A 22,272-nucleotide genomic window follows, 5' to 3' on the forward strand; every position below is an offset into this window, starting at 1 on the left:
TGGTTACACCATCATGTTAAAAAATGTGTGGCTAAATTGGAAAAATATGATATTAGAACTGAGAAAACTAATGCTATGCTTTTGTTGTTTTCTATTTTATTGCAGGTTAACATATATACCAGAAAAATACGAATGGCTTCTGATGGCAATGAAGGAGTGAGTATCATTTTGTTAGTATGATTCAGAATTATATTTACTTTATGTCTTTGTAAAAAAAACCAATATAGCAAAATAATATGTTACCATTTTATCCAAGATAAAACCTAGATTCATTAAAGTGTCAATCACTAAATTCATTTTATAAGAATAGTTTTGAAGATATCTTCCTCCTCTTTCTAGTCATGCATGCCGCCATGTTGAAATCTAGTTTTCACTGCATTCTAGAGCTGATATATTTGCATAAGTGCAGAAACTCTCTTTCAGATACCTGCAGAGGAAACAAGGTTCCAATTGGCAGTGCCCATAATGAAAGGGAGGTGCCTAGAATGTATTTAGTAATTAATGTCCTTTTAACGTCTCTAGGTTCACTAGGTATGAATATTATGAGTCCTAATGATATTATTCTGGGCTACAAAAAGGAAAAGGGCTGAATATAAATTAAAAATATAAATCGAACTAAAAAAACATAGATACAATTCTGTATTTTTTTCAGTAATGTTTTTGAATTTTTCCAGGTAATACTGAAACACAAACGTTTATTTAGCTAACCTAATCATCCAGAAGCTTAAAGGGACAGTATACACTCATTTTCATACAACTGCATGTAATAGGCACTACTATAAAGAATAAGATGCACAGATACTGATATAAAAATCCAGTATAAAACTGTTTAAAAACTTACTTAGAAGCTTTCAGTTTAGCTTTGTTGAAAAGGTAGCTGGAAAGCCCACTGCAAGTGGGAAATAAGACACTTTTCCCCCCTCCCCCTTCTTTTGCATATGAAAAGACCCTTTACACAAACAGGAGCAAGCTGGAGAAGGTACACATCAGTACTCACATAAAACTTTGGGGCTTGGTTAGGAGTCTGAAAATCTGAGCAATGTTATTTAAAAATAAGCAAAACTAAACATTTTTTTTTAAAAAAAACTTAATGGGCTATATAAATAGATCATCTACAAAACATTTATGCAAAGAAAAAATGAGTGTATAATGTCCCTTTAATTAACAACAAAGCAAGCAACAGAGCTTTTATTTATGGATGTCACTGTTGTATCATTTTTTTTTAATACATATCCTCAGGCATCAGAATCAAAAGAGTTAAAGGAACACTGTACTGTAAAATTTGTTTCACCATAATGTGTTTCCAGTTGCAGAGTATTAAATGTATGGGAAATTGACCCTTTATGTTTATTTTTGTATTTGTGATGACAAGTTTTGCTACTCATTATCAACCTTCTAAGCATGTATTCCATTACGCGTTTGCTTGCTTGTGAGGTAAATCACTTATGAGGCAGTAAGAAATCTGGCCATGAGGCGCAGCTGCAGTTCCTCTTAGCTTCAAAATTAAGTTGTAAATGACATAGAACAACAAGGAATTTTGCTAATGATAATTGTGACTGAACACTATAACATTTAACTCTTAAATATAGTCATTCAATTTCTTATCTGTTACTTTTTCAGAAACAGAAGTTATTGGGGTAAATTTATTAAGCAGCGAATGCCGCTTTCTAGGCCCATCGTTTCAGGCTCACCAGTGAGCAGGGGGTGACATTGCACAATCATTTCACTAGAAATGCTTGTGCAATGTAAAATGCAGACAATGTATGCTGTCGACATTTAGCGAGGATGAGCGGACATGATTCGCTAGAACGAATCATGTCTGCTTGACCTATGGTAAATTCACTCCATTGCCTTAGTGGTTGCTGTTTTTGTTTCTTTTCCATCTTCAATTTTTTATTATTTTCTCTTACAAATTGTTGTGAATTATGTGTTTGAGATAATTCCCACCTTTTTTGTAGAAACAGGGTAAAGAACATAATTTAATTATAAACAGTTTTTATCCTGTATTTGAGTATTCGACACTTTGCATTACTTGCCAACCACTTCCTCTTTGACTTCCTCTTTTGCTTAAAGGGACAGTTTACTCAAAAAACTTCTCCCCTTTAATTTGTTCCCAATGATCCACTTTACCTGCTGGAGTGTATTAAATTGTTTACAAGTAGCTCCTTTACCCTTATATTGGCATTTGAAATTGTTGATTTAGCATGTGGTATCCCCACCTATTCTGAAAGTTTGTGGCCGCAGGTCCCAGCTATAGATAAGCTTTGTAAACACAGCCAGCAGAAGAAACTACACTCCAAGTGGGATATAGCAGAGATAAGGTAATACAATGTTGATTTTCCATTGTTCTCTCCAAGTACTGGTAATTGTTTTATGGAAAGATACAAGATAAAGAAGCAGGTATATGTATACAGTGTGATACAGTAATGAGATCTGATTATAACTACAAGCTCAACCCATTTTATTAGGTTGTGGCTTCAAAACACAAAATCAGAGCTTTAATATACACAAAAAAAACATAAAAAGCTATTTTTCATACATTTTTTCTCTGCAGTTTGGTAAAAAAAAAGCTACTTGTAAACACATTATGTGAAAAACCAATTTTTCAGTATACTGTCCCATTAAGGGACATGAATTCCCCAAATTTTATTTTGTTATTCAGATAGATCACACAATTTTTAAACAATAGACTTATTTGATCTAATTTGCTTTGTTCACTTTGTTGAAAAAGGATACCTAGCTCAGGAGCTGTGAGTTAGCTGCTGATTGGTGTGTATGCACATATGTGCCTCTTGTAATTGGCTTACTGATGTATTCAGTAGTTTCCAGTGGTGCATTGCTGCTTCTTCAAGAAAGGATATCAAGAGAATGAAGCAAAAATTGATAATAGAAATAAACTTGAAAGTTGTTTACAAATGAATGTTCTATCTGAATTATTAAAGAACAATTTTGGATTGAGTGTTCTTCTTAAGATGTTTTAAGATATAATATCCTGTGACATTGAAAAGGATAAGAACAGGTACATAATATGAAAAAAATTCTGTTATCAGTGACTATGATTTCTTTTCATATAAATATTAAAATAAGGAAATTGTATATGTCTGGCATATTACACAAGTCTATTGAGCCCACACATCCAAATAGTAGAACTATGGGTTAGACTGGTTGGGATTCTTCTCTCGTTTATCTGCCATCACAATCTATATGTTTACATAAAAATCGTACACTTTTTTGCCCTAATTCTACTACTGAAAACAGTTAATAACTGTACTGGTTGCTGATGTCCCTGAATTGTTCATCGCAATACATTAAGAATGTCTACACCATCCTGTTAAATATTGCAGTTATATTAAGAGAAAGGCGTTGAAGAACAATTATTTACTGCTGTCAGCTGTAATTCGCTGACAGCCTATTTTGAAGGTCAACTAAACTAGAACATGCAGTTTAGCCACACAATTATGTTTTTCATTCATGTAAGAATGCCTACAAAAGTATAAAAAAAAAATATTTTTTCATGATTGCTAGAAATTACTTAACCCACTGTTAGTTAACAAACATTCATATTTTATATAATTGTATATTCCATTTGCTTTCATTAAAGGGATATTAAAATGTTGTTTTCCCCTACTTAGAAATGTTTAAGGCCTAGATTTGGAAGTTCGGCGGTAGCCGTCAAAACCAGCGTTAGAGGCTCCTAACGCTGGTTTTGGCCGCCCGCTGGTATTTGGAGTCAGTGTTTAAAGGGTCTAACGCTCACTTTTCAGCCGCGACTTTTCCATACCGCAGATCCCCCTACGCCATTTGCGTAGCCTAATATTTTCAATGGGATCTTTCTAACGCTGGTATTTAGAGTCGTTTCTGAAGAGAGCGTTAGAGCTCTAACGACAAGATTCCAGCCGCCTGAAAATAGCAGGAGGTTAAGAGCTTTCTGGCTAACCGCCGGTTTATAAAGCTCTTAACTACTGTACCCTAAAGTACACTAACACCCATAAACTACCTATGTACCCCTAAACCGAGGTCCCCCTCCACACACCGCCCCGCCACTCGATTAAAATTTTTAACACCCTAATCTGCCGACCGCCACCTACGTTTATACTTATGTACCCCTAATCTGCTGCCCCTAACCCCCGCCGACCCCTGTATTACATTTATTAACCCTAATTTGCCCCCCCACAACGTCGCCCGCCAGCTACTTAAAATAATTAACCCCTATCTTCGACCGCAAAATCGCCGCCACCCTACGTTATCCCTATGTACCCCATAATCTGCTGCCCTAACATCGCCGACCCCTATATTATATTTATTAACCCCTAATCTGCCCCCCTCAACGTCGCCGACACCTGCCTACACTTATTAACTCCTAATCTGCCGAGCGGACCTGAGCGCTACTATAATAAAAGTTATTAACCCCTAATCCGCCTCACAACCTAACCCTATCATAAATTGTATTAACCCCTAATCTGCCCTCCCTAACATCGCCGACAACCTAACTTCAATTATTAACCCACCTAATCTGCCGACCGGAGCATCACCGCTATTCTAATAAATGTATTAACCCCTAAAGCTAAGTCTAACCCTAACACTAACACCCCCCTAAGTTAAATATAATTTTTATCTAACAAAATAAGATTAACTCTTATTAAATAAATTATTCTATTTAAAGCTAAATACTTACCTGTAAAAATAAATCATAATATAGCTACAATATAATTATAATTATATTATAGCTATTTTAGGATTATTATTTATTTTACGGTAAACTTTGTTATTATTTTAACCAGGTAAATAGCTATTAAATAGTTAAGAACTATTTAATAGTTACCTAGTTAAAATAATAACAAATTTATTACCTGTATAAATAAATCCTAACCTAAGTTATAATTAAACCTAACACTACCCTATCAATAAAATAATTAAATAAACTACTACCTACAAATACCTAACAATTAACCTAACACTCACACTATCAATAAATTAATTAAACACAAATTCCAACAACTAAATACAATTAAAATAAAACTAGCTAAAGTACAAAAAATAAAAAAGAACTAAGTTACAGAAAATAAAAAAATATTTACAAACATAAGAAAAATATTACAACAATTTTACACTAATTACACCCTACTCTAAGCCCCCTAATAAAATAACAAAGCCCCCCCAAAATAAAAAATTCCCTACCCTATTCTAAATTAAAAAAGTTACAAGCTCTTTTACCTTACCCAGCCCTGAACAGGGCCCTTTGCGGGGCATGCCCCAAGAATTTCAGCTACTTTTGCCTGTAAAAAAAAACATACAATACCCCCCCCCCCCAAACCCATCTACAACCCACCACCCACATACCCCTAATCTAACCCAAACCCCCCTTAAATAAACCTAACACTAAGCCCCCTGAAGATCTTCCTACCTTGTTCTTCACCATCCAGGTATCACCGATCCGTCCTGGCTCCAAGATCTTCATCCAACCCAAGCGGGGGTTGGCGATCCATAATCCGGTCCAGGAAGAGGCTCCAAAGTCTCCTCCTATCCCGGCCAAGAAGAGGACATCCGGACCGGCAAACATCTTCTCCAAAGCGGCATCTTCCGATCTTCTTCCATCCGGAGCGAAGCGGCAGGATCCTGAAGACCTCCAGCGCGGAAACATCCATCCGGACCGACGACTGAACGACGAAATGACTGTTCCTTTAAGGGTCAATCGGAATTAAGGTAGGTATTTTCTGATTGGCTGATGGAATCAGCCAATCAGAATCTAGTTCAATCCGATTGGCCGATCCAATCAGCCAATCAGATTGAGCTCGACACTTCTATTGGATGATCAGGACAGCCAATAGAATGCGAGCTCAATCTGATTGGCTGATTGGATCAGCCAATCGGATTGAACTTTCCGATTGGCTGATAGAATCCTATCAGCCAATCGGAATTCGAGGGACGCCATCTTGGATGACGTCCCTTAAAGGAACAGTCATTCGTCGTTCAGTCGTCGGTCGGATGGATGTTCCGCGCTGGAGGTCTTCAGGATCCTGCCGCTTCGCTCCGGATGGAAGAAGATCGAAGATGCCGCTTGGAGAAGATGTTTGCCGGTCCGGATGTCCTCTTCTTGCCCGGTAGGAGGAAGACTTTGGAGCCTCTTCTGGACCGGATTATGGATCGCCAACCCCCCGCTTGGGGTTGGCATGAAGATCTTGGAGCCAGGACGGAACGGTGATAACCTGGATGGTGAAGACAAGGTAGGAAGATCTTCAGGGGCTTAGTGTTAGGTTTATTTAAGGGGGGTTTGGGTTAGATTAGGGGGTATGTGGGTGGTGGGTTGTAATGTTGGGGGGGGGTATTGTATGTTTTTTTTTACAGGCAAAAGAGCTGAAATTCTTGGGGCATGCCCCGCCAAAGGGCCCCTGTTCAGGGCTGGTAAGGTAAAGAGCTTGTAACTTTTTTAATTTAGAATAGGGTAGGGCATTTTTTATTTTGGGGGGGCTTTGTTATTTTATTAGGGGGCTTAGAGTAGGTGTAATTAGTTTAAAATTGTTGTAATATTTTTCTTATGTTTGTAAATATTTTTTTTTATTTTCTGTAACTTAGTTCTTTTTTATTTTTTGTACCTTTAGCTAGTCTTATTTAATTGTATTTATTTGTAGGAATTGTGTTTAATTAATTTATTGATAGTGTTAGTGTTAGGTTAAATGTAGGTAATTGTAGGTAGTTTATTTAATTATTTTATTGATAGGGTAGTGTTTGGTTTTAATTATAACTTAGGTTAGGATTTATTTTACAGGTAATATTTGTTATTATTTTAACTAGGTAACTATTAAATAGTTCTTAACTATTTAATAGCTATTTGTACCTGGTTAAAATAATTACAAAGTTGCCTGTAAAATAAATATTAATCCTAAAATAGCTATAATATAATTATAATTTATATTGTAGCTATATTAGGATTTATTTTACAGGTAAGTATTTAGCTTTAAATAGGAATAAGTTATTTAATAGGAGGTTAATTTATTTCGTAAGATAGAATATTATATTTAACTTAGGGGGGTGTTAGTGTTAGGGTTAGACTTAGCTTTAGGGTTTAATCCATTTATTAGAATAGCGGTGAGCTCGATCGGAAGATAGAGGGTTAATAATTGAAGTTAGGTGTCGGCGATGTTAGGAGGGCAGATTAGGGTTAATACTATTTATGAAGGGTTAGTGAGGCGGATTAGGGGTTAAATACTTTATTATAGTAGCGCTCAGGTTCCGCTCGGCAGATTAGGGGTTAATAAGTGTAGGCAGGGTGTCGGCGACGTTGTGGGGGGCCTAGGTTAGGGAGTTAATAAATATATTTACGGGGGTCGGCCGGTGTTAGGGGTAGCAGATTAGGGGGTACATAGGGATAACGTAGGTGGCGGCGGTTTACGGAGCGGCCAGATTAGGAGGTTTAAAAAAATATGCAGGGGTCAGCGATAGCGGGGGCGGCAGATTAGGGGTTAATAAGTGTAAGGTTAGGGGTGTTTAGACTCGGGGTACATGTTAGAGTGTTAGGTGCAGACGTAGGCAAGTGTTTTCCCATAGCAAACAATGGGGCTGCCGTTAGGAGCTGAACGCTGCTTTTTTGCAGGTGTTTAGGTTTTTTTTCAGCTCAAAACAGCCCCATTGTTTCCTTATGGGGGAATCGTGCACGAGCACGTTTTTGAGGCCGGCCACGTCCGTAAGCAACTCTGGTATCGAGAGTTGCTTGTGCGGTAAAAATGCTCTACGCTCCTTTTTTGGAGCCTAACGCAGCATTTGTTTGAACTCTCGATACCAGGAGTTAATTTTATGGTGCGGCCAGAAAAAAGCTGCGGAGCGTTAACAGCCCTTTTACCGCCGAACTCCAAATCTAGGCCTAAGTGTTTGTAAATGAATACATTTGTGATGCACTTTCATTACTACTGCGCTAGAAGTAGCTTTTTGTGCGCGTCAGGCTCTATTACAAGGTAAAAGTAAACAGTTTTTCACTCGTGCCCTAACCTAACGCGCATAAAAAGCTGAACTTACAATATTGCATGCCCGATAACCTATTCCCCCCAAAAAGTCAATAGAGCAAAAAAAGTGGAATAAAAAACACCCTACTCGCGCATATACCTGATTACGTACTCTCAAGTGCGCTAACCAGACATGAACATATGAATATTTCACATTCCATTGGTCTTCAAATAGTAGAATATGTTCTACCTATAAATACATATTTCTACATATCTGATGGTATTTTGGTACAATATGATATCCATATATATATACTATATATATATATATACAGTATATATATATATATATATATATATATATCTATACATATACATGTGTAATGAAGTAGGGGAAAAAAGGGGTATAAGGAATATTCAAGATGGCCGCAACACTCAAAAAGTGAGACCCTAAATATGGGGGTCTGTTTTAAAGTTGTTTAAAAAACCCAGTTTGCTGGAATAAAACAACTGGTTAATGTATATGTCTGGGTCTCCCCAAATGATATAAATGCTGTAGATTAGAAAAAGGGGATAATGGTTATTATTTGGTGCCACTATTATAAGCTATTATTTAGTTGGATAACAAATGGTAATCTTAAAATGAATGTATACAATATACACAATTAACTATGTTGGAATGTAGTTAACAATATAGTGGTTCTAGCCACATGACTAGTGTAATTCCCACTGGATTGTGTATGACAAATTAAGTACACAAAGATATATATCAAAATGCAGCCATCTGCTTCAGGAGTAACCTAAATATTAGCAGATGTCACTACGCTTGGTACTTTAAATATTATAATAGTCTAAGCATACCATGTGTAGTGATAAAAATAATAATAATAATGATCGGACAGTTACAATATCGATTTAAATCACAACAAAAATAGCCCAATGAAGTTCAAAGTATAAGTCCAATATTGGTGGAAAACTTCAATAGCTGTAGGTAGATGCGAGTAATGCAAATGTTTAGGCAAATATAACAATGTATTCACGTTCCACAACGAGCCCGTTGGGAGTATACTTACACTCCGTTACCTCAATCTAATGAGGTAAGTGCCGCGCAGTGTATAGGTTAGTTCTCCCTCCCGGTATCTGTGGTATAGTGGAGCGGTGTCCTCTTACGATCCAGAGATCTCTTTAGCACTCTCTCTCGAATTTGGTTTATTGAACTCCAGAAGAATAAAAGGCTGAGCTGACCCTGCTGGGGTCTGAACCTATGAGCAACGGTTTCAACAGGTACTGACGTTTTAACCTAACCTAACGCGCATAAAAAGCCGAACTTACAATATTGCATGCCCGATAACCTATTCCCCCCAAAAAGTCAATGGAGCAAAAAAAGTGGAATAAAAACACCCTACCTCGCGCATATACCTGATTACGTACTCTCAAGTGCGCTAACCAGACATGAACATATGAATATTTCACATTCCATTGGTCTTCAAATAGTAGAATATGTTCTACCTATAAATACATATTTCTACATATCTGATGGTATTTTGGTACAATATATATCCATATATATATATATATATATATATAATATATATATATATACACAGTATACTATATATATATATATATATATATACATATACATACCTGTATACACACACACACATATATATATATATATATATATATATATATAGTCACCTTGAGGATGTATCCTCCAATTTTAAAGGCCTGAAACCCAGAGGCAGGAGACACAGACTTTTAATTATTAATTTACATAAAGCTTGGTCAGACGATTCCGTAGTCAAGGCAGGTGGTGGTAAACGTTGTTAAAAGTATAAGCCAAAGTCAATAACCAGGAAGTCAAAAATTGTAAGAAAAAATGATTCAGGAAAAACATTACAGGAGAAATAATGCTTGGTCTCTGGAAAAAAGGCAGAATAACCTAGTACTGAGCTAGGGAAGCGCCTGGGCTTATAAAGGCCTACAGGGACCAGGAACAACCCCATCACCATGACAACCTGGAAGCTTAATTTCCAGGCAGCCAATAAGGAGGTTAGTTAATAGGGGAATGAGCTCTAGACACTCCCTGCGCTGATCCGGTATCAGGGGCATGATGCGCACTCCCGCTATGCGCTCGCATGCGCACACCGGCACCCGCGGCACTACTAGTGGGGGTGCCTATTCACGCACGTAAAATACAGTAAATGGTCAGAGAATCGTTGATCAGAAAGAAATTAGAGAATCCTTCTTTAAGTACTATAAAAAATATATGCTAATAATGAGATAAATATATACAATATGGAGATATTTTGGAATAAATGCATCACGCCTATCTTAAAACCACAAGATCTTGCAGAACCAAACACTCCCATCTCTACAGATGAAGTTCTAACTCATATACAAGCTGCTAAGGGAGGTAAAAGAAGCTATAGCCCCTACTTTAGTCAATTTGTTTAATCAATATTTCATTGAGAAGAAAATTAACTCAAAGTACTTTAATGCCTCTACTATCACTCTGATACTTAAAAAAAATAGAGATCCTGAAAATATAACTTCCTATAGACCTATTTCCCTTCTTAACAATGACTATAAAATATTAATGTCTGATAGAATTAAGACACATCTTATACAAGCTGCTAATAGTCAATACAATTGACTATCTGGGAATTAAAATAAGCAGAGATCAAGATAGATGGTACAACTTAAATTCTCATATAGTTTGGCAAATAAGGGAGAGAAATTTGAGAAGATGGATCCAGCTACCAATTTCGTTATCGGCTAGAATAGCTTTGATCAAAACAATCCTTTTTCCTAAATTCCTATATCTAATACAAAATTTGCCATTTATTATCCACCTGAAAGATATTAAAAAATGTAATAAAATGACAGCTCATAGGCGGAGCCGGCATTCCAGCGTAGCAGACCCATTTTCAGAAGGCTCTGAGGCCACAATTTATAAAAATAGATATAACACTGGGAAAGCTGAAATTATTCTCTCACACTTGGTGTGCAACAGCTACTTAATGCTAAGGATTGTGCCGGTGTGAAAATAGGTGCTGCAGAATAGCGGATAGAAGACCGGAGAGACACCTACACATCTGCCACATCGTTAACCTACAGCAGGGACACAGGCTCAACATCTAACTTCACCTTACTTCTAGAACTCCGGAGGGTCGGGGCTCCGCTCCGGAGTGGACACAGAGTCGCCTGCTAGCGACATAGATGTGAGGTGAGTCTGCAGCACCGACAGCACTTGCCAGAGCACGGCACAGAAGGCATCCACGACACCAGACTGCTTTTTCTATTAAAAATAGCCACTTAGCTGAACAAATAAAGCTCCAAAATTGAGTTTGAAGTCCGGCGAGGCTGACCTGACTAACGGTGTAACCTACACGCTAAGCTAAGGGGACAGCCGAGCTGCATACTTTGTTAATGGACTGGTCGGTATAGAATCCATTGGGTAGCGCCCATCTTGCTTTTGTACCCGCGTGGCACATTACAGCCCAGATACTTCAAGCTGCTAACTCTGAACCATGGAGGATCTCTGTAATGCCGTGCATACTATGTTCGAAGGTTTGAGGAGAGAGCTCATCCAGGCAATCAGCAAACATGCCTGCCCTCAACACCCCGCTAATGAGCAACAGGTGGAGCTGGAAAAGGAGCCCTCTTATAGTGCCAAAGGACGCGAGACACAGAGTAAGCAGAAACTGCAGCTATCTGTTTTACCATTGTTGGTTGGTACATCTGTGGCGGAACGAGTGATCGGAGTGGAGAGTATTAGAGGTCTGGAGAACAGATGGATACCTATTATGGCTCCAAAACGCAGACGCTATATCCATTCATACAAGCGACAAGGCCCTGAGACTGCTATCTGGACTGTGGTGACAGTCGGGATAGGAGAGGGGATATAACCGAAAGGACACTATGTGCAGCTCTCTTTTTTACTAGCTGATATAGATCTGTCTCCTGCAGTTTTTAAATGTTTATACCGCAATAGTTTTAGTTATTAATACTTTCTAGATGTATTACCATATCTGGTCTCACATAATAGCATAGCTCATAACGTAATATAGGAATTGGTTTGATATGTATTTTATTGTTATAGGAAATGTGCCTAAGATTTCACTTGATAGTTCAGCTCTGCTAAGTTAGTCGATATGGGAATTTCAAGCTTACTGAGAATTTCTTGTCCTACGTCTGCTATCTAAGTATGGCAGTATACAACATATGTTTCTGTATGAGGGTATACAAAGCAATTTCTATGTGTTTATCTTATGTCAAGCTGAAGGGGAATATGTGCAGCTGTAGACATGCAGTTATATTCAATGATACTATTATTGGCTATACTATTACTAGTTGTGTCTAAATAATGAGTTTACCTATTGCATGTTATATATACTCATCATAATATGGGAGATTGTGGATATACCAGTAATCTCAGCTGCCTAACCTATGTAATACCTATACATCTGACCTCATTATTTACATACTTAACCTTATTGTCATATAAAAGCTACCTTATGGCTATAATAGGAATTAGGGCTATAGTGTTACCAGATGATCTAGGGAAATTCAAATTTATACTATATATTTTGCCTTAACGACTAAGGAAGCTTAACTTAACTAGAGGAAGCCATTTACCTACATCTAGCTACACTTAACCAACATAATCTAGGTCCTAGCGGAATTATTCTCTGATGTGAATTACAGTTAACCACATGAGTCTAAGCTAGATTGATAGGCTAAGAACCCTTATGTTTATCTTAGTTTTTTTATATATATATATATATATATATATATATATATATATATATATATATACTAGGGATTGCACTACCTGCGGCCGAGGCGGTGCAAATTTCCACTGACGTTAGGGTTCATGTTCCTAGACACCATAAGGGACAATTATATGATAATTTGATTACAGTCATGACAATCGGTAATCTAATACACATAGTGTGGTAAATACTACAAATGTTTTTACAAGGTTCCAGTCGACTGTTTTGGTTATTAATGCTCCATTATCCACATTATATCTACACTACTGTAGAGCATATGCCTACACTGCTATAACTCACGGGCAATTTATGCTTACTAGAGTCACTCTATTTGTTCCAAGATGTTATCTACCATGAATGTACTGTAGCCACCTTAATATTCAGGTTCTAATATATATTACTGCGCAGCAGGAAGCTATTTTTGCTATACTATGAGAAAAAACTCCATACTGATATGGTACATAGTGGTAAACATAGCCCGATGCCAATGTTTGCTTACTTTACTTTTGTCCAGAAAGAAAGGTATCTCCCCTCACCCTTTCCCACTCGGTGAGTCAGAGTGGGTCATATCCAATACCCCTTTTACGTTTCCGTCCAGTGGTGACAGCAATCCCTGAGGGGAGATACAACACATATCCCTTCCCCATATCGGTTTAGTGGTGACAAAATTCTAGAGGGGGATACATATAACTGAGTACCTTATGTGTTTAAAACTTTATACATAGCTCTTATTTCTCCATACACTGTTATATATACTCTTTATCAACCCAGCCTTCAAATGAAATCTTTCGGCTCCATCTTAGCCTTATCTAATGTAAAATCTTATAACTTATCAGTTTTGGTGAAGGTAGTGCTGGATTGGATTACTGAAAAGCAATATATATCTAACTTAGAACTTGAATCTAAGATCGCAGCGCCTCTCTCACCAAAAGCTATAATTCACTGTAGTAACTCTTCAATTCCAGATCATTTCTTAAAAATGTATATATTTAAAGGTCCAATTCTTGCCTGGAAAAAATATATGCGGGAAATTCAGGTTGACTATAGGCTATCCAAATTTCTACCGATAAGAGGGAATCCGGAATTCCTTCCCGGCTTGAACTCTTCAGCGTTTATAGACTGGTCTGATAAAGGTATCAGTAATCAAATCCAGGTCAAGAAAGAAGGCTTAGATTCTATGAAAACATTTGTAACCCTCAAACAAAAATTTGTGATCCATAGTCATAGTTTCTTTGCATATCTTCAATTAAGACATTTCTATGATTTTAATTTCCAAATTATAAAGAATTCCGACTGAAATTGGGAACTGGGTAACTTAGGGCCGGCAATTAATCTTTACAAGCAGGGTATGTACTCTATTTCCTTTTTATATAACATCCTGAGTCAAAGATTTCCCCTCTTTGACTACGGATGATATAAAAAAAGTTTTGAATTGGTCAATTTATCTTCCTATATGGTGTGGCATGGAGAGAATCGCAGTGTAAACTATTAAACAGGGCTTATATAACGCCAGCACAAATTGGTAAATGGTCCCTAAGCAACAAATCAAACTGCTCCAGATGCAATTTTGCACCGGCTGATTTAATACATTGTTTCTGGCTCTGTCCTAAAATTAGACAATATTGGTATAAAATCATTTTTTGGTTAAATAGGGCATTGGATAGGGATTTTCAAATTGACAGGAAAACCATTTTCTTCCTATGCCCAGTAGAAAGACACATAAATTATAAATTGATTAAAGGGACACTGTACCCACATTTTTTCTTTCGTGATTCAGATAGAGCATGCAATGTTAAGCAACTTTCAAATTTACTTCTATTATCAATTTTTCTTCATTCTCTTGCAATCTTTATTTGAAAAAGAAGGCATCTAAGTTTTTTTTTTTTTGGTTCAGACCTCTGGACAGCAGTTTTTTTATTGGTCGATGAATTTATCCACCAATCAGCAAGGACAACCCAGGTTGATCACCAAAAATGGGCTGGCATCTAAACTTACATTCTTGCTTTTCAAATAAAGATACCCAGAGAATGAAGAAAATTTCATAATAGGAGTTTAATTACAAAGTTGCTTAAAATTGCATGCTCTATCTAAATCACGAAAGAAAATTTTTTTGGGTTGTGTCCCTTTAACTCTACTATTTTGTTAGGAAGAAACCTCATCTTACCAAATTGGAAAGCAAAACATGCTCCTTTTTTCTAGGTTTTCTAAAGAAATCTTAGATTTAATTATAATGAAACAATACCTGTCATCATATATGATAGACAAATCTTTAAATAGATAGCTAAGTAAATGGACGGGACCGATTAAGACTTATCCGGTTGAAACACAGCTACAATTAATAGCACCACTTAGAAAACTACAACAAGCATTTACTGAGATGGCCCAAAATGGGATTCTTCCCAGAGTTTGAATAGATTAACAACTTGGAAATAAACCGTGATTGTGGAAGGAGGGGAGGAAACTTTGTTTTGTTTTGTATACATCCAGATAGAGCATGGATGTAACACTATTTAGAAATTTGTAGGTATTATTTGAATTTAAATGTACTTCTAGGAGCATCACAAATCAAACTATACAGTTCTAGATAAGATGTACTCAAGCAATGTTATGTTCAGATGGTATTTCTCTTTTTCTTTGCTAAGCTTGAGGTAAAATATAAAACTCCAACAATGTGATTGTTAGAAGGCAGATACCAATGTTTAGTTCAGTTTGACTATGTATTTGGTTAACTTGTATACTCTCATACGTACTTCTGCTTCATTTTCCGCCCTGCGTGGCATTGACTCTGAAACAGCGGTCACAAAGACCGCTGCTCCATAACCTGTCCACCTGCTCTGAGCAGGGGGACAGACATCGCCGCAATTCAACCCGATCGAGTATGATCGGGTTGATTGACACCCCCCCTGCTGGCGGCCGATTGGCCGCTAGTCTGCAGGGGGCGGCGTTGCACCAGCAGCTCTTGTGAGCTGCTGGTGCAATGCTGAATACGGAGAGCGTATTGCTCTCCATATTCAGCGAGGTCTAGTGGACCTGATCCGCACTGTCGGATCATGTCCGCCAGACTTTCATAAATAGGGGCCTCTGTGTTCTGGGCTATGATTTTAGGATTTTCAAGCACGCAATATTTATAATTATGTCTTTTAATTAACAATTTAAATACATGTCAAGCTACTAAACAATAAAAAAAAATTGCTATTAACCCCTAAACTGCCATTCCCCCACATCGCAAGCTTTCCTTTCAACCTATTGGCTGATTTGAATATGCCAAAAGGAATACAAGGGTGCCCCTATATAAAAGGGGTACCTTACATTCAATCTTCAGTGTGCGGCTGGAGACCACATAAGGAGGAGCTCCCTGTCGATGCTCTAAAGAGGACTGCTGACCTTGCCTAAGACTTCACAGCCGCCAACGGGATGAAGATAGAAGATGGACCTCCGCCACCAGGATGAAGATAGAAGATGGACCTCTGCCACTAGGATGAAGATAGAAGATGGACCTCCGCCACCAGGATGAAGATAGAAGATGGACCTCCGCCACCAGGATGAAGATAGAAGATGGACCTCCGCCACCAGGATGAAGATAGAAGATGGACCACCGATGGAAGAAGATGGAGTGTCGCCCATCATCATTAATGAGTACCAATTTTGGGGTTAGAGGTTTTTTTTTGGAGTGTTTTTTTTTTTTTTTAAGATTAGGATTTTTTATGGGCAGAAAAATAGCTGAACTTTTTATTTTATGCAAAAGAGCTGTTAATTTTAGGGCAATGCCATACAAATGGCCCTATTAAGGGCTATTGGTAGTTTATTTTTAGAATAGGTTTTTTGGGGGTGTTTTTTTGGGGGGGTATTAGAATAGGAATATTTTTTTTGTTTTTGGTAATTTAGTTTATTATTTTTTGGAAGGTTAGCTTTTGTTATTTTTTTGTAATTGTAGGGATTTTTTTTGTGTTAGGTTTTTTTTTGTAATGTAGTTTTTTTATTTTTGTAATGTAGGTTTTTTATTTTTGTAATGTAGGTTTTTTTATTTTTAAGTAATGTTAGTTTTTTTGTTAGAGTAAGCTTAGGTAATATTTTAATTTTACAGGTAAGTTTTTATTTATTTTAAGTTAGTTTCAATATTTTTTTTTTATTTTATTTTTTTTATTTTTTTATTTGAGGTTCAAAATAAAGCATACATAAGCATAAGACAGTGACACATGAAAACAATACAGAATTTGCATAATATAAGAGTTTCACATTGACAATGGGTAAATTAATTACAAGGAAAAAAAAGGAAAACAAAAAGTTATACCCAAGCAGTATGCCAGCTAATATACAACCTTCCCTGAAGACACAGGGGGTCTCTCTAGGAGCTCAAAAGTAGAGAGAAAAATCACAGAAGGTTATCTTTGATCCTAGGAGACCACTCTTGGGTCCCGTATGACTAACCTAATTTTCCAGTTACGATATTCGTATATTTATTACATTTGTGCTCATAGAGTTAATATAGGACATATCCGGATATAAACAATAGACTGCACAAAATCTGGAACAACTTAAACTTAAAGTATACACTTGGGAAGACTTGTTAATATTGCCAACATATTGAAAAGGAACTAAATGTAAGTCCACACATTCCTAAAAGATGAGACTTTAAAAGACAGTTATGGACCGTTGGTACATACCTCAGATATAAACATCAGGCAGGGAGCCATCATTAATAAATCTAAATCTTGCTATCTGTGAGACAGGGAGGTAATTATTAAGCCTCATTAGCAAAAGTGTCAAGCTAGAATCATTATGCAGTGTAATTGATAGACCTATAGATAAAGTACAGAATTAATTTGTTATGGGAAGACAGTGACTCAACTCTTAAAGTGGAAGCATATCAATTTAGCCGATACCGATTCTTATGTAATAAGGAGCCAGAGGGACATAACAGCAGACAGAAATTAGCATATTCCAATTACATATACCAGGATGGAAGATAACAAAAGAATGTGTCAATAAAATAATTTAGCTCTTAAGCAAATGGTTTAGGTTTAAGACATGAATAAAGCATAATGACAAAAATACACAAAGCAATAAAACCTAATGCAGTGACACTCAGCTTTACGGGCCTTCTGTGGGTAGCATGGAGTTGTAGAGTCTGGCTGCAATATCTTTACTGTATCGCCAGTCTAAAGAGGCAATTGCGCTAACAGAGAGATATATTTAGCACCAGATAGTGTCTAGTGTACTATCCCACACCAGCCCTTCTAATCGCTTGTCCCAAAAAGGTGACAAAGGGTGTCATCCAGTCTTGTCTGCCAATGTTCTCAGCTGTCTGGGTACAGGATTCAAGAGATGAGGCCGCTGTGTTGTATCTATCTGCTACAAATAAACACTTAGCAGTCTCTTGCATGTCTGTCTGCCAAACTAACATTGTGCCCAGTGCAATCGGGTGCTTAGCGCTTTTCGCCACTGGTTTCTCCAAGTTAGAAAAGTGTAGTAGTTGGCTCTGTAGATTTTCTTGTTTGTCAGTCAAGGCATCGGACTGGCGGGTGAAATAGTTAGAGATCTGTTCCTGGGGATCGGCCGCATCCCCTGAGGTCTGATCCTCCCAAGCAGGTTTAATGCGCTCCTCATCTTGCCTCTGGCCGCTCATAATTAGCGGTACTTCTGTGTAGGATGATAGAGGGTTAATGGTTTGCATGCTCACATACTGCGTTGGCGGTAATAAGTTGTCAAAGCTTCTGAGTATTACCATCTCCAAGTCTAGCAAGAAGGCTTGTATATGTTGCGCGATGTCTCCCATGATAGGTAAGAAATAAAGAGACAGACCGAGTGAAGTTACCTTTAGTCCCAGTTAAGTGGGTAGGTATTGGGAAATGTTCAGCGTAAACAGCTGCTTGTCCTGTGTCTGCAGGATAATGGGGAGGGCTAGATGAAGGCTGAGGCCATTAGAAGGCCTCCGCTACGCACCACATCTGTTAGGTCTTCCGGGCTGAAATCTGGGTGAATAAATATATTTTTCTGTGCAGTAGCTTCTGGACTGTAAAATATTATTGAAAAATAGCTCAGATTATAAGATTTCAGAGCAGTAAATAGCGGTTTTATCTGCTCCTGTAATCAGCCTTAAAGAAAAGCAACCATCTTGGTTGCTGTTCCGACACGCCCCCCCCAGTTTCAATATTTTTAAATTAATTTATGGGTATATTAATTGGGGTTAGGTTAGGGAATTTAGATGTAATCAGTGTGGGGATGGCAGTTTAGGGGTTAATAATTTAAAAGGGTACTTTGTGATGTGGGGGATGGCAGTTTAGGGGTTAATCATTTATTTAGGTACTTTGCAATGTGTGGGGATGCTGGTTTAGGGGTTAAATTTTTTATTTAGGGTTTGCAATGTGGGCGATTGGCGGTTTAGGGGTTTATAATTTATTTAGGTACTTTGCAATGTGGGGGATAGCGGTTTAAGGGTTAAAAAATGTATTTAGGGTAGTTTATGGGTGTAAGTGTACTTTGTAATATATTTTTGTTGTGTGATGTGACACTTTTTCGTTTCGGAAAACACTTTCCGAGAGCTCTTAGATCACGGTATGAATTGATGCAGAAAGGACTATTGCGCTAGCGGAAGAAAAATGGATCACAAAATCGCTGTTGTGCTAGCGCAAAGTCCGTTATGCATCACTTGTAATCTTGCTCCTTGTCCACTCCTCACCACAACATCACATATACTTTGCACCACAGATCCAGTCACCATCGTTTAATTAATTTTTTTATGACCATGTTATGACTAAACTGTTCATTTGGGCTGACTACGTGACTTCCTTGTAAAAATATGTCTCTTGAAATCTCAAAATTGCAAAATAAGTTATGCTAAAGGTCAAGTTTAATACTTTATACTTCATTCCAAAATCTTGCCTGTATCTTTTATGAAGGAAGATTTTTTTTATTTATGAAATTGCCAGTGGTACTGAGATTAAACCCTTATTGCCAAGTGCAGTAGTAAGCATTTGAAGGAAGTAACCATCAACCAATGAGCATTAAACAAAGTAACTATCAGCCAATAAATATTAGTACGAAGTGCATATAAGCCAAAAAAACAGCAGCATGCACTTCACTTTTTTTCCTGCAAAATATACAAATAAAGAAACAAACAACATTTTGAAATACTGCTGTTTATTATGGATGGGAGAAAATGTTTGAGATAAGTGCCCCTTTAAACTAGTTATAGAATCTGCTTTATATATTTTGACTTTAGCTGAAGAGAGATCTAGGAACATGGTCAAAACTGAAAATGAAAAAACGAAATAATTTTAAAAATCTATACTATAATCATGTTTGTAACGCGTCCGTCGGTGTCTTCAGTTGTGCACGCATCCTCAAAGGAATGTTGGCTACGCGAGACAGCCAAAAGAATGTTGGGTGCAGAGGTGGATTCTTTCACCACCCTTCCATTTTCGGAATCCACCTGGATGCAGCGTAGGCAAACCCGAAGCCTTAAAAAAAAAAAAACACGCAACAGCCCGCAAGAAATAAATAAAAAACACGTAACCGCCTGCACGAAGTATAACAAAAAAACAACTAACCTTCCCCACGAAGTATTAACAAACACCAAAACCGCAAGCCCCACATTGCAAAATAATAAAGTAATAAACCCCTAATCCGCAAATGTCAGCACTCTACCTTTGTTTTAGGCTAGAACAATTCAGAGAACAGATAAATGTGAGTTTGTAGCTACTGGATTCAGGTGAACTCTGCTCACTATTGATTAGGGTAAATGAGCAAGTTCCTGAGATGTAGCAGTAATGCTGAACAGAAAGAAACAAAGTTTCATTTTGAAACAACTCACTGACAATGTCAAGTCAGAGTAAGTTCCTTTCAGTTTAAATTGTAGGATTACGGATAAGTAATAGCTGATAGACAAATATTAGTTAGCTGTAATAACTCTGTTTATGTAGGATCGGTTTAGAGTAGGAAGATTTAGGCACATTGATATGCAAAGTAGATATGGTTCAGAGTATTACTAGATGTTTCAATATAATATGCATAAAGAATGGCAAGGCAGTTTGATATACAGAGTACTTGCGGTAAAACCGGAGAGTGTGCAGCTGAAGTAAAGATCCGAACTGAGGCTCAGGTGAGACCTGAATGAGATGGAAATACACACAGACAGCGTCTGTGCAAAGTGGCATTGGAAACCGGACTGCTGGTAATAATAAAAAGTAGAGAGCTGGTAAAACACAGACAGCGTCTGTGTGAAGTCGAAGTAGTTTTTCCAGAGCTTCAAAGGTAATGAGAGTTCAGGCATCAAAAACTACTTTCATGTTTAGAGAGCAATACAAGTATTCTCAATAATCAAGCAATTTGAATGAGCAGGAAGTGAGAATTTAAGGGGAGAGGTTAGAATGGGAGGTATTTAGGATTTAAAGGTACAGGGCTGTTACAGCAAATTACCTAATTAAACTATTAACCCTTAACCGCCAATCCCCACATTGCAATAAACCTAATTAACCTATTAACCCCTAAACAGGCAAACCCCCACATCGCAATAAACCTAATTAACCTATTAACCCCTAAACCGTCAAACCCCCACATCGCAATAAACCTAATTAACCTATTAACCCCTAAACCGTCAAACCCCCACATCGCAATAAACCTAATTAATCTATTAACCCATAAACCGACAAATCCCCACATTGCAATAAACCCAATTAACCTATTAACTCCTAAGCCGCCAACCCCTACAACGCAAATAACTAATTTAATTATTAAGCCCCCTAACCTAATGCCCCCTAAATTAACCCCAATACTAAGTTACACTTAAATAAAACCTAACATTAAATTACTAAAAAAATGATCTAAAATTTCAAATAAATTAAAAAAAAAACTCTAAAATTACAGAAACAAAATTATCAAAAATAAAAAATTAAACCTAACCCATATAAAAACACCCCCTAAACTAAACTACCAATATTCCTTAAAAGGGCCTTTTTCAGGGCATTGCCCTAAGTTAAACAGCTCTTTTACATTTAAAAATGGCTAAATCCCCCCTAACAGTAAAAAACCCCATCCACCAACCCCCCCAAAATAAAAAAAACTAACACTAAAAAACCTAAACTACCCATTGCCCCTAAAGGGGCATTTGTATGGGCATTGCCCTTAAAAGGGCATTCAGCTCTTTTACTGCCCTTAAAAGGGCAATCCGCTCATTTCCAGCCCACTAAATCCCTAATCTTAAAAATAAAATAAAAAAAAAAAAAAAATCCTAACACTAAGCCCCAAATAGGTACTCACTGTTCCTGAAGTCCAGCAGAGAAGGTCTTCTTCCAGGCGGTTCCATCATCTTCTATCTTCATCCGGAGGCGGCGCAGAGCGGAGGTGCGGAGCTGGCATCCCCAATGCGTGGATCTTCAGCGGTGGTCCTCAACTGCGGTGGTCCTCGGCGGCATGAAGGCTCCTCTTCATGCGATCGTCTGTTGCACACTGAAGATTGAATGCAATGTACCCCAATATTTCACGCATCAGGGAATACAGCTCCACACCTCCGCTCTGTGATGCCTTTATCCCGGATGAAGATAGAAGATAATGGA

General features: G+C 37.5%; 1 protein-coding gene across 1 annotated transcript in view; it reads left to right on the forward strand.

The window, feature by feature from the left end:
• IPCEF1 (interaction protein for cytohesin exchange factors 1) overlaps nt 1-22,272 on the forward strand; it is a 326,897-nt gene that overhangs the window by 57,736 nt on the left and 246,889 nt on the right. Inside the window, exon 2 of the mRNA XM_053710985.1 lies at nt 106-156. Within this exon, the coding sequence (XP_053566960.1) occupies nt 133-156 (24 nt within the window). The 5' untranslated portion in view covers nt 106-132. The remainder of the gene's footprint in view (nt 1-105; nt 157-22,272) is intronic.

This window comes from Bombina bombina, chromosome 4 (assembly GCF_027579735.1).
Source record: "Bombina bombina isolate aBomBom1 chromosome 4, aBomBom1.pri, whole genome shotgun sequence".
In the NCBI taxonomy this organism is placed as follows: Eukaryota; Metazoa; Chordata; class Amphibia; order Anura; family Bombinatoridae; genus Bombina; species Bombina bombina.